The sequence below is a fragment of the Schistosoma mansoni genome, assembly GCF_000237925.1.
Source record: "Schistosoma mansoni, WGS project CABG00000000 data, supercontig 0191, strain Puerto Rico, whole genome shotgun sequence".
Taxonomy (NCBI): Eukaryota; Metazoa; Platyhelminthes; class Trematoda; order Strigeidida; family Schistosomatidae; genus Schistosoma; species Schistosoma mansoni.
Window position 1 is genome coordinate 65,686 of NW_017386071.1, and position 13,243 is coordinate 78,928.

At 30.8% G+C, this 13,243-nt stretch overlaps 1 protein-coding gene and 1 non-coding gene across 2 annotated transcripts in view; one reads left to right on the forward strand and one right to left on the reverse strand.

The window, feature by feature from the left end:
- Window positions 1-417: 417 nt before the first annotated feature.
- On the reverse strand, window positions 418-483 carry Smp_tRNA_02157_Gln_TTG.1.1. The gene has a single exon. It is a non-coding gene (tRNA).
- Window positions 484-1,699: 1,216 nt separating this feature from the next.
- The window catches only part of Smp_042340 (catenin and plakophilin, putative), a gene marked incomplete at both ends in the record, with an annotated part of 43,728 nt that continues 32,184 nt past the window's right edge, over window positions 1,700-13,243 (forward strand). The window contains 4 exons of the mRNA XM_018794087.1: window positions 1,700-2,583; window positions 5,427-5,758; window positions 8,832-9,067; window positions 10,478-10,639. Of these exons, the coding sequence (XP_018647078.1) occupies window positions 1,700-2,583; window positions 5,427-5,758; window positions 8,832-9,067; window positions 10,478-10,639 (1,614 nt within the window). The remainder of the gene's footprint in view (window positions 2,584-5,426; window positions 5,759-8,831; window positions 9,068-10,477; window positions 10,640-13,243) is intronic.

The following is a 13,243-nucleotide window of genomic DNA, read 5'->3' on the forward strand; positions in this document are numbered from 1 at the left end:
TAGTACTGCAATTGATCAGTCTGTTATTGGCATATGTGTATACTGTGCGTATTGCCTCGGTATAGCCCAAGCAAGTGGCTATCAGGACTCAGTGGCCGAGTGGATAACGCGATGGCGTTTGAAGCGAGGGTACTGGGTTCGAGTCACAGAGTGAACATCAACACTGAGATGCAGGTACATCCAGCTGACGAGTCCCAAATAGGACGAAACGCGCGTCCTGGATTCCACTGCTAGCCATTATCCATCTCTGCTTACCAAATAATTGTTGTTATCCGGAAAACGTTGGGTGATGGTGTTGTGACTTTAAGCCCGGCTAATTATCCCGTAATTTATTAGCCAATTGAAATTCGACTTAGTATTGTTTCAAACCAATGACGTTTGACCGGTATGAGCAGCCTAGCGTCCTTGTTGGTCTTTCGTTCACCAAGTCCTTCCAGTTGAGTCCAAAACGCCAATAACAGGTTCTACTATGTGAATCATTTATTTCAAACATACTTGGTTTATATGTCAGCCAAACAGACCTCATCACACCATAAAATAGGGAATAATATTTGTACAAGATCAAGCCAAAAGTGGCTGTGACAGTTGGAGACTGTAATTAATAAACTGAGTATAATTTAGTAATAGAGAATCATATCACAATAATCTATAGGTCAAAATGAAGCTTATGATAGGAGGGATACAGATATACATAACCTAGGTACTGACTAGTTATACAATAGGAATATATATATATATGCATATATATATATATATGTATAATATTAGTCCATTAATAGTTCTCAGAAGTTACCCATAATTTAACCTGTAAACATGTGACTACATGACCCTTTGCTTAGTAACTGATAGATCGGGTTCATGTCATTATGGCTTTTGATTATTTATTGATGCGAGTTATGGGATTTTTAGGATATTTGGACATTATTTAACATAACGACTAAACACTTGAGATCTAAATTTTATTTATAGTTATTGCAATTTAAGATCGAATTATTATTAAATATTCATGAACACAAATTTGTTAAGGGCTCACAATTTATTTAATTTATCACCATCCAGCGTTATCAAACAAAGTGAATAAATAAGGTCTAAATACAAAACTAATGTGAAAAATCTATAGAAAGAGAGAAGATTTGAGAGTTGATGTGGTTATTTACAGAGTCTTCCCTAACTCATGATAATGTTCTATATGTATGAAAGCCGAGTTCGAAGTCAATTAGACAATAATGATAGAATACAATAGATGAATGTAACTGTTTTAGTTTTGTCTGATATGTAATCATTATTAAGAAAATGAAACTACTTATCAAGTTTGTTTTATGTTTTTCTAACTATGATAAGAGAGATCTATTATCCCTTTGGGTAGTTTGACAGTTGTTATATATTGAATAAAGACATCTGTACAAAAGAAAATGAACTGAAGATAACGAGACGAAATCACTTATCGTTTTTCCTAACAAGCAACATCAGTTTAAAAGACAATAGCAAAAGTATTTGGATATGTAGAACTAAGCTAGACCACACTCTGACTCAGTTTAACGATAAGTACCTATTACTCACAACCAATAATTATCTGTTTATTAAATCTATATGAATATAACATAAATCAATTAATTGACAATGGCAATATGTTTTATTTAATTTACATGAATTGTTTGAACAGAGTAGTTATCCGTTTATTTATAAATTTTTCAGTACAATGAATAATTCATTTTCATCTTATCGATATTATCCACCGGTAGAGTTTACACCGACAACTCCGCCAACAACGTTAGTTAAATGTAAAAATTCTAGTGATCAATCTAACGATCATAGAGTACAGAATGATTCTCAATTTAACTATTATACTAGAAATTTAAGAACTGATTTAAATACTGAATGTACATCAAGCACATGTGAACCGTCGAATACTTTATGTACTGAAACGCAATTCATACAAAATACACCTAACAATACATCACAACAAACAAATAATACCGTTATGAAAAAGAATTTACAAAACAAAAGTACTACTAATGATATGGATACTTCGATCTTTCATGGAAGACAGCATAGTATGCCCATATTTATGCCATCATATACAACATTTGATGATAATACAGCAAATAAAATAGACAACGAAATATCAACAGACACAGAGAATTCACATGGATCTAAAGAAATTAATCGAATTACATTAATTGATAAATCATCTAGACCGGTTGCAACTAGTATTATGAGTAATTCTACAATTGATACAGGGACAGGTATAAAACAAGCAAGTACAAAAACATCAAATCCAAATTCATTAAACGTAGTTATCGATATTCATTTACATGGCGTTGGTTTATCTGATAATCGTATGACACAAAGTTGTATACAAGAGAAAGATTATGATAGATCAATAGATGATAAGTTATTGAGTAAAACAAATTATAATAAATGTTCAATGGATGAACTTTTAACAAACATGGATTATTGTACACTAAGATGTAAACCACATAGGGCTATCTCTTTGATTGATCAGCAAAATTCATCTTCACAATCCTCTTCATATGAATTAAATACTGGTGAAAATCGATTAAGTCAAAGATTGAATAAGTTGTAAGTTGGAATGAAAGTAGCCATACATGCATGAAGTAGCCTGAAAGAATGCCTATCCCTCTTTATGATGCATGAGGTAGTTTTTTTGTATTCGAATGCTATATGATAGTTTATGTTTTTATTTTAATTAAAAAGAACTATGTACTATGTCAGTCAGGGCTGTGTTACAAATTTGAAAAATGTTTTTATCAGAAGTTTAAATGAACAATCAACATTTAGTTCCAAATAAATGATGTTTCACTATGCTTTATACACCAGATGTCAAATAATCCTGGTGAATTAAGCTAAATCAGGCTTGCATAGACTATTCGAAGATAAAATTCAGACTAAACAACTATCTAGTGGCTTCTCGTTCCCAATACTTGTCTAACTAAATTCATTTCTTCATGGAAACCATAGGACAAAATTAAATCTTTCAGGCATAAATCATTTGTTGGAAGCAATTCGTGAATTTTTAATTTATTTTCTCCACTTAGAGCCTGTGATCTAATTAGTATTCAACAGTATTCCTAGTAGGCACAATCTTTTTCCGCTTAAAAGAACACAGATAAGCTAGGTTGAAATTACAGATTTTGCAAATTTATGGACAATTAATTTTCTTCACTGATTTGTGGAGCTATGATGACCATAGTGTTTAACTTGATATTTGAACGTAAGTCAATCGAAGCTTTAGTTTAGATAAATAATTCGTCTAATCACGAAATATTTCCACAATTTTCAGTAACCCATCTATTCAAAATGAAAAACCCTTTAAAATGTCCGTTGTAACATGTAGTTTTTATTGTAATATCTAACATTTAAATAACCAGTCTATAATTATCAGATTATTAGGGATCCAGTTATAATGTGTAGAAGTGTTATTATCAGTTCTAAGCAGTGCCGATTTCATAGTGGTGGTAAGTCAGAGTAAAAAGATACGAAAATGTGAAAAAGCGAATTTAGTGATAAACACAACCGACCGATTTTTGTTATCTAAGTTTCCGTCTATGAGTTTTAAACATTTGAATAAATGCATTTTAAAATTTTCAGCACTTTTAAGGAGCAGATCAAGAATCTATAACTTTAAAATCTGTTATCCTTTCATGCTTTAGCCACGTTTAGTTATTTCATAGTATAGTATGGTCAGTATTACAAGTTTCTGTAAGAATTTATTTGACTTTCCATTGCTTAGGTAGAAGCTCACGGCCAGATAAGTAGTATAGAAAATCAAACTTCTTTCAGATTAAATACAGCTACAACGAATTGTTAATATAATTCATTTTCCGTCACATGAGAATTGATGATATAGAAAACAAACTATTGGAAAGCATTGTAGCTACTTATATCCTATTTGAATTGAATATCTTAGACAAATATAACTTCGGTCTGTGGGAATGATTCAGAAAATTTTTACTTGGGTTTTTACATTTATTTCGAAATGTCAGACCTCTTACTGTTTTATAAAATGTCAGTATTATACCAGTAATGTATCTGCATTCACGTTAAAACTTTCTATTTGTTTTTTTCGAACAAAAAATATTTTTAACTAAGATATTAAGTTAATTCGATTTTTGTATCTTGTCATGAATTATCGTTTCTTCGTTTTCGTTCGGTCTATCAAGAATGAAGAGGAGGGAAATATGAATTTTAAGCATCTTGTACAAAACTGTAGTTGTAGCACGCATGCATGCCTACATATATTGTAGACTTTCTTAATTAAATATACTACTATGAAATTAAAATTTTAATGAATTAATTAGACATTTGGTTTTGTTTTAATTGGATACTTTAGTATCTAAGTTTAAATTTAGATAAATTTTAATCAAAACTTACGCAAACAACAACTTTGTGTATACCTACAGATTGATTAGAATTTTATACTTTACAACAAATATACCGCATGCACATTTATTTGTAATAAAAGCAAGTCAATAGCATTCGTTCGTGAATGTATAGATTGTTTTGTTCAAGCTTCAATTTAGTTATTTTGAAGAAAAAAAAGAGGAGCAGTACAAAAGTGAATTTCATAAATTTACACTGATGAATAGTTTGAATGAGAAAGTAAATTATTTTGTTCTTTACAACAGTATACCCTGTCAATATTTTCAGTGAATAAAACTTTTAAACTGAATTTCTTGGTTTAAAAAACATTCAAATTTTCTTATAATCTAAGTAAATACCATTGTAGTGAACAGAACAGCGGTTGAGGACAATCGAATGTATTTAAGCACAGATTACAGACTATCTCACTAAATTCTGATAACCATACAGCAAACAGTTAATTTGCAAAATAACAATCAATTGTTTCAATCTTCATTGTTCCTTCAGTAAATATCAGTTCATCTACTCTAATTCCATTGTTCATGCATTTTCCTACCAATTGCGTTCCATTTCACTTCTTTCCTTATCGGTCTTCTGACAAAATACATTCTATGTCTGACCATCGCCACATACTACTTATATAGATATAAGTAGACCACACTACACTATCATTGTTTATTAAACTATTTCAACTTTATAAAGTATAGATTTTTCAGGGAAATTTTATTAGTACATGGATGAGTAATTGAAGCATATCACTTTACAGAAAGTTAGTTACTCATTACTCAATGATAACCTTATTGCTTAAAAAGTTATTTTACTGTCGAAAAATACATTTCATAAATTACTTACTTACGCCTGTTACTCCCAATGGAGCGTAGGCACATTTCATAAACAGATTATCATATTTTAATGTTTAGATAATATTGAGTAATTTGAAGAATGCATGGTTTTATTGAAATAAGACGACTTAGCACTAACATTATCTTTATGCATACATATTACTGTAATTTTGAAATTGTCCTCAATTTGGTACTTTTTAGACCATGGAATAAACACAATGATTATGCAAATAGAATAAACTCGGCTGATATAAAATCAGATAATGTAAGCGATAACAAAATGAAATGTTCAATTGATACAAACAATTGGGAACCACACATTCATAACCATAATTATAATATTAAATCAGACGATATTAAATCACGTTTAAGAAATCAACATCATCAGTTGTATAATCATTATCATCATCAGCATTGCAGAGGACATAATCGGTCGATATATACGGATCAAACGAATGGAATATGTGTTGATGATTTACGTATCCGTGGAACACCAATGCCTGTTCATCGACAGTTGGCAAACAATTTACAAGGTTAGTTCTATACGTTGATTGATGAAAAATGTAATTAATAACCACACAGTTCTTAATTAACTTATGTTTATTTATAAGAGTAACAATTATACTCTTGTTTAAAGACTATAGCGAAGTTTTGATTATTCAATTCCTAAATACATCCTAATTATGACTAAAAATATTTAATAAATATCTGATTTACCATAATTCTGTTACTAGAGCACTCGTTTTTTGATTATTCATTAAGAAACTTCTTTATTCATTACTGTGTATCAGTCCTGGATGTTTTAAAGAAATTATATAAATAATTTGTATTTAAGAAAATTTAATAGTTTAAGATGAAATTGACGGAGGTTATAATTATGTGGATAAAACCAACGCTAACTAAAACACAGTGCTTAACCGTTTTAATCCTAGTATTGTGCTCATTAGCTGTCCCCCCTCACAATATCATTCAAAATCAAGATCTTTCAATGAGCATGATACTAATGAGTTATCTATACAATATTCTGTGGTTCATATCTTGTGGTTTCAGTCATTTTCTAATAAAAGGTTATTCTCATCCAGTTTTGTCGGCAAGTAACCGCCTTTCTCTCGACTAATCGGATCTAAAACTTTAGTGTGCACCAATGAGCAATGCTGTTGGTGGATGAAATACCTTTCTGATGTTTATGAGTTTTCTATAGTCCCTCATTTGTTGTCAGTTTACAAACAAGTTATACAAAACTCTGTATGGTTCTTCGTAAAAATAGCTTATTTGCTTTTCATTACAAGTGAGTCGTCTGTGCTTAATCTGAAGGTATTCTCCAATTTATTAGCTAGTTAGAACTTAAAGGTTAACTTCCAAAATACTTGCCTATTGAATTATTGATATTCGTTCATCGCTAACAATTATTCAATCAAGTGTACTACTGAAAACGTTTGAGATAAAAACACACATCTGATGTTTTGAAATATTTTCACTTCATATAAGAACTCTCATCTAAATTAGAGCGAATAGTTTCATAGTATTTGAGCGCCGAGTTGATGTAAGACATTAAATAGGAATAATATATATTTGTAAAATAATTCATTCGCTGAGATTTTACAAATATATATTATTCCTATTTAATATTTTCACTTCAGTTTCAAATAGGTACGAAAACCAAGATAAAACATCCATCATTTATGAACTAAATGTATTTAGATTAATAGAAAAGAATGAATGTTTTATTGTTTTTAATTGAATTGGCACATGACTATTATTCATTATTTATCACGATCCAATAATTAAAGAACACAACAATCTAATTATTAACAAATGGAAATTAATTACTTGAAGTTTTAACTAGAGAAAATTCCTAGTTATGTTTATTTCTTAGTTTATTTTTTTTCTTTATGAAATACCATACACAATATACCATTAACTAACTTGATCTCCTGTTGGATTATTCTTTTTAACGACTATTGGTAATTTATTTGATTGCGACTAAAGATGACTAATAAATTTCATTTCACAATTTATGAAAGAGTTTTTGATTTTTTATAAGAATTTAGTTAGTTCTTCTATCATTTAAAATGTGTTTTTCTTTCAGTAATATATTTAAAAGTCCAGTTTTCAGTGATTTGTAAATACTATATAGTTGAAATCATGAGTCAATTGCAGCTAGACCACCATGGAAAACCTGGAAGCACTGGAAGGCCGTTTCGTCCTGTAGTGAAACTCAGCAGTGTAAATCCACGATCCCGCCTCGCGAGATCCGAACTCAGGACCTATTGGGAGATATGAACTCACTGAAGACATTGGTAAATAGTTGCTCAACATCGTGAATTGGTTGAAGTTAGGCATTAACACTATCGGATACCGGCTCAGTGGTCTATCGGTTACGTGCTCTGGCACGGTACTGGTAGGTCCTGGGTTCAAATCTCGTGGATGCGCACTGCTAAGGAGTCCCATAATAGGACGAAACGGCCTTCCCGTGCTTCCAGATTTTCCGTGGTGGTCTAGCTTCAATTGACTCATGATTTCAATCATATAAAATTACTTTAATATCCATTAAACCCCATTCTGATTTGTATATACATTTAAAATTATTTCTGTTCAACATTAAAAATGCCTTAGTAATTAAATTTTTTTCGATATTAAATTTCTTTTCATGTATTTATTTTATCTGTTATTTATAATTATGACATTTAAGTTATGAATAATTTTCATAAGATCTCAATTACAATTTCATGTTTGTTACTCATTTTGAAAGAAGAAGACATATATGATACAAATTTGTACTCATTGTAAAAGTAGACAATTTATTAATTTAACTTCAATTATAAAAGTACTTTTATTCTTTGAATATTAATTCATATAATAATCATATTTTGGGTAATCATCAATATTCTCTTACAGTAAATCAATAAAAGAGTTGATAAGGTTTACAATTTCTCATTTTAATTATTCTACTGAGATTTTTAAACCAAGATATTCAGTACAACTAATTTCAAGTATCTAAAAACTTTCGTCTAAATTAATGCTAATAGTTTCACAGTATTTGGGCGATCTTAATGATTTCCTAATGCTGCTTTCTTTGATATCTTGATATAGTCTATTATAGATGACTAATGTAATCTGAAATCCGGATATTGTTACGGTCTTTTGTTGAAGAATACAACAGCTGTTAGTTAGTTTTACTTGGTTAATTGTGTTGATGTTGGCCTAAGCTTTATTATACATAATTCTGTATTCGAAAGATAATTCTCTTTACTGTTTACAAGTACTAAGAAATGCTTTACTAGGCAGGACACTATCTCATTATTAAATATTTCGTTAATATATATTATTACTCACCATTACATTTGTACAAAGAAGAAATAATTGCACTAATTTACTACACGAATCATCAAATTATGGATGATAATGGTAATTGAATTCAGTGTAAGACTACTTCTATATTATGACTACTTTATTATTTTACTTACCTAATGATTGAATCTTCTTTTCATTAAAATGCAAAAGTGTAATAGAATAGAGACTTAAGTTCTTTTTAACACAATTCACCTATACTATTGAACAAAATTTTTAAAATTTTATCCTCTATTTACTGATTAACTTTTACAGGTAATAACTTGAAGTTATCTACTGTCAGTCGATATCCTACGATGCCAAATATAAATAATTCATCAAAAAGCTTCGATTATATTGAATCGAATTCAGGAACATTTTCACAATCAGTTGATATTCCGTTATTGATTCGATTACTTCAATCATCTGATCCAGATGTTGTATCAAATGCAGCTGCTTACTTACAACATTTAGTTTATCGTAATCCAAGTTTAAAAGAGAAAACACGGCAAGTATAATTGGTTTTTTCTCATACTCAATGGGTGAAAATGTTTATTTTATTTTGTGGTTATAGTTTTCTTATTTGTTGGTTGATAGAATACTTCTTTAGTTAAATTATTAATTGACTAATTACAAGTTATTTTAATAGTTTTCAGTTTTCTGAAACATTTTTGAAGATGCTTTCCACTGGTGTCAGATAACAAAGTCTCATTTATTTCATTTCTTTAAAATAAAGCACGATTATCACCGTTTTGTTAGATACACAGGTCACAGATTAACACTAGAACGTCTAGTGGCTCATTTCGCCTTGCGAGCTAGAAACCACTTATTTGATGCTAAGAAAATCCATCGATGGGTCCTTCTGAAGAGTCCTAAACTACACTGAAATGGAAATTGTTAGTGTCCTCTTTTTTAAAACTTCTTCTATCTAGTATATTTTGGCGAATAAATCTTCCTTCATGGGACACCAAATGCCCAAAAATATCTGTTACGGCTGTAAGTTAATCGATATCTGGAGAAGCGACTTATCAATAAGAGCCCTGGTTATATTTCTTTACCCCAGCGTTTATTGTTTCGGCTTTCGCTAGCCTCCCGAGCTTCGGTCAGCTTCACGCTTCAAATGGTAAGGTGAACCATAAGTTTGAGACAGAGTATAACCCTAACTTTGATTGGTCCATAACGTAAGATATCCTTCTAGTTTGGAGTTCTTTACGATAGTAGAACATAGTAAACAGCATTTCAGTAATATTATATGTATTTAAAGTACTCATCGGCTTATATACATGAGTTATCAGACCATGACGCACCCTAAGTATAAAATCACAATTGATATACATTTGCACCGTAAGCGACAGAAAACGGAACAAACGGTGAATAACTAATTAACAATATCGGTATCAGGTTGTCGAGATCATTGAGTTTCATTGAAATCGTGAACCATTCAATGTCAGGCCACCATTAAACCTGAACGCACTGAACGGCCATCTTGTTTTAGCGTGGAACTTCTCAGCAGACCACATCCATGATCCCTCATGATGGAATCGAACTCAGGACCTTCGGTACTGAGAGCGAACACTTAACCTCTAGACTACTTGGCCAAAATTCCGTGGTATTAATGTCTAACTCCAGTTAATCTGAGATATCGCGCAACCATGCTAGGACGAAACAGCCGTTCAGTCCTTCGAGGTTCTCAATGGTGGTCTAACATTGACCGGTCTGTGATTTTAACGTAACTAAACATGAATGGTTCATAAGCTCAAAGGAAGTTCACGACACGAGTAATGTAGAAAAGAAATTATCTATTTACCTAATAATTATACATTAGGAATATAATTAATATGAATTAATAAAATATTCTCGCGTTCTAATGTCATCAGTAATCTGCTTTGGAGGAAAGTTTTGAATTTTTTTAAAAACAAAAGTTCATCAAGATTTTACGTAATTATACATTTCTATTTCACTTCAGACTCTCTGGTGGTATTTCAGCTTTAGTTCAGTTGCTCTATTCCGATCACACACGTATATGCCTTAATGCAGTTGGAGTGTTACGTAATCTGACATACGGGGATACCCTAGCCATAAAAGTAAGTTAACTACAGAAATATTGTTTTTATAAAGACTTTTCTTTTTACATTCAATTGCTAGCTATTTAACAAGATTTATTACTGCGAAAAATAAGTTTAAAATAAATCGTTTGTTACACCAGTTTAATTTATACCTAAACAAATGAGATTTATGTGATAAGTAGATAAGGAATCAGTTCAGGAATGTCAGAGATTTGTCTAAAAAATAGCAAATATTACGGCTAACAAATTTTATTGACATATTATAATACAAATTATTTATTCACTAGCTGTTTATCCCTGAGGAATTAAGCTCTACCATTTCAATAATGTGCAAACTTATAGTTTTATAATCAATCCCATTCATCAGAGATCGCTCTGTTGAATTTTGAAATCTCGCTTATCCTTTATCAAGATGAAAAGCAAGTGGAGTTAAGGTGAAATTTGCTAAAATGTTTTCAAAATGGAAGTATCAGTAAAGAGATAGTATTTTTTTTCAAAAAAACCCTTTTTGGTGAAAAAATATGTTTATCCAATTCATACCATCAGATAACTACCAATGATTGTAGCTGAATAATGGGCAAGTAATAGGGCTTCTTATATTCAATATGCATCAGTATGGTAGCAAGAAATGATCACATGCAATAAAATATTGCGAATTATATACCGATGGAGTTTAATCCTAACTGGAGAAACTTGCTGGTCACAGTGATTTTCACGTTCAAAGTTTGTTGTGAACTTTTTTATCCACCCAACATTGATCATATTGTAGGTCTTTGTAGGTGAACCAACGATTGTTCGATAGAAAGTTTGACGTTTTAAATAGGATGTTGTTAGTGAAAATAATGAACTGGACATGCACATACATGTATATATATACACACACAAACCTATCTATTCATTGCTTTCTTCCTATCGAGCTTGGATATTTATTTCAGTAAAAAAGTTATCTTCTAGCCAGATTTATTATCAAAGATTTTTAATTGAAACTGATTCATCAAGATTATTGGTTAAAAAACAAAGGTGAATGAGATTAAATAAAGAAATACGATTATTCGGTTCTTAGGAACAATAAACACAATTCGAACAGAAAGCTACGCTACTTATTGGTGTTAACATTAACCCAGACAGTAGCAAATGTTTAATTTTGTCCTGAGAAATGGATAATATGTGGTTTTACCATTTACCACTGTTTAATTCTTAAACAGCCAAATAATAATAATAATGGGAATATTTCACGAAATGTGTCGGTTCACATAATTTTTCTATTATTTCTCTACGTGATTGTTTTCATCATTTCCTCATATATTTTAACGGTGGTTAGTGATTTTCAATAAAACTATAATGTTGGGTGTTTTTCTTTTCATTAATAAAAGGCTTAGAAAAAGCATATGTACATTGTAGGAATTTAAGTAGTACTGAAGAAAAGATAGCTTCTGCATAAGGTTTCATGAAAGATATGACTAAACATGGAAATTCTTTTTAAGCATTTGTGACTAAAGCATGAATGAATGAGGTGAATTCGAGGTTTGGGGTGGGACATAAAGTTACTTACATTAAATAATTCAATGAACCGCTTAATTGAGAGGTCTAAAGCACCTCTAAAATGTAATGATCTTGGTGGTTAAATGACAAAAGTTGCCACAATTTTTGTAAAAATGAATAAGACTGAAGGAAAAATGATGAGTGTGCTTCTTCAGGACTAGTTTTATGAGAATATAAAAAGCTCGAATTTTAATTTCAGTATCTTTTTTAATGAGAAAGACTTATAGTCAGGAACTACTAAAGAATAAAGCAACAGCTGAGTGGTTTATTCCCTTCAGATACTATTGAGCATACAAGTAATATCTGTTAAGAGTGAACTAAAAATTTATTAACCTTTCCTCAAGAAAGGGATTTAAAATCCACTTCTCATGAGTATAGTTTCAGGAAGATATTCAATTGTGGGGATGAAGTAAAAGGAAGAAATAAATTTGAAATGGTAATAAATGAAATTCGACGGTAGGTATTTTCAAATCCAATGTCGTTGATAAGAAGGTATAGAAATTTCAGATTTTAATTTTACAATGATTCTGTTTGGCTGTTATGTGGGATTTCTAAGAGAAAATATTTATAGTCATATGTTGATTAGTCCCTAGGAAATTAGGATTTTTCGTTTATCATTCTCTTCAACTCTGTACACCTGCATTTATACATAAATAAATGTGTACTAATAGCCCCCATTTAATTTACAATCTCGTTATAACCACAGTCTTCACTGAGATATCTGCTATAGCAACTGATATACGAATAGAAACTGACTAAATTGTACATTATATGTGAAAAAATTATATTTGAAATAGTCTCAGCGATTGAAATATAAATAATTCCAACTTGCTCTTATAATGCTTGTGAATTAAGGCTATACCGAGGCAATACGCACAGTATACACATATGCCAATAACAGACTGATCAATTGCAGTACTAAAAGTCAATGAGAAGATTCAAACAAGCAATACTAAATGAATTTAAACTTCACCCCCATCGCACAGGTAAGTGGCTATCGGGTTCAGTAGCTGAGTGGATAACGCGATGGCGTTTGCAGTGAACGGTACTGGGTTCGAGTCACAGAGTGAAAATCAACAC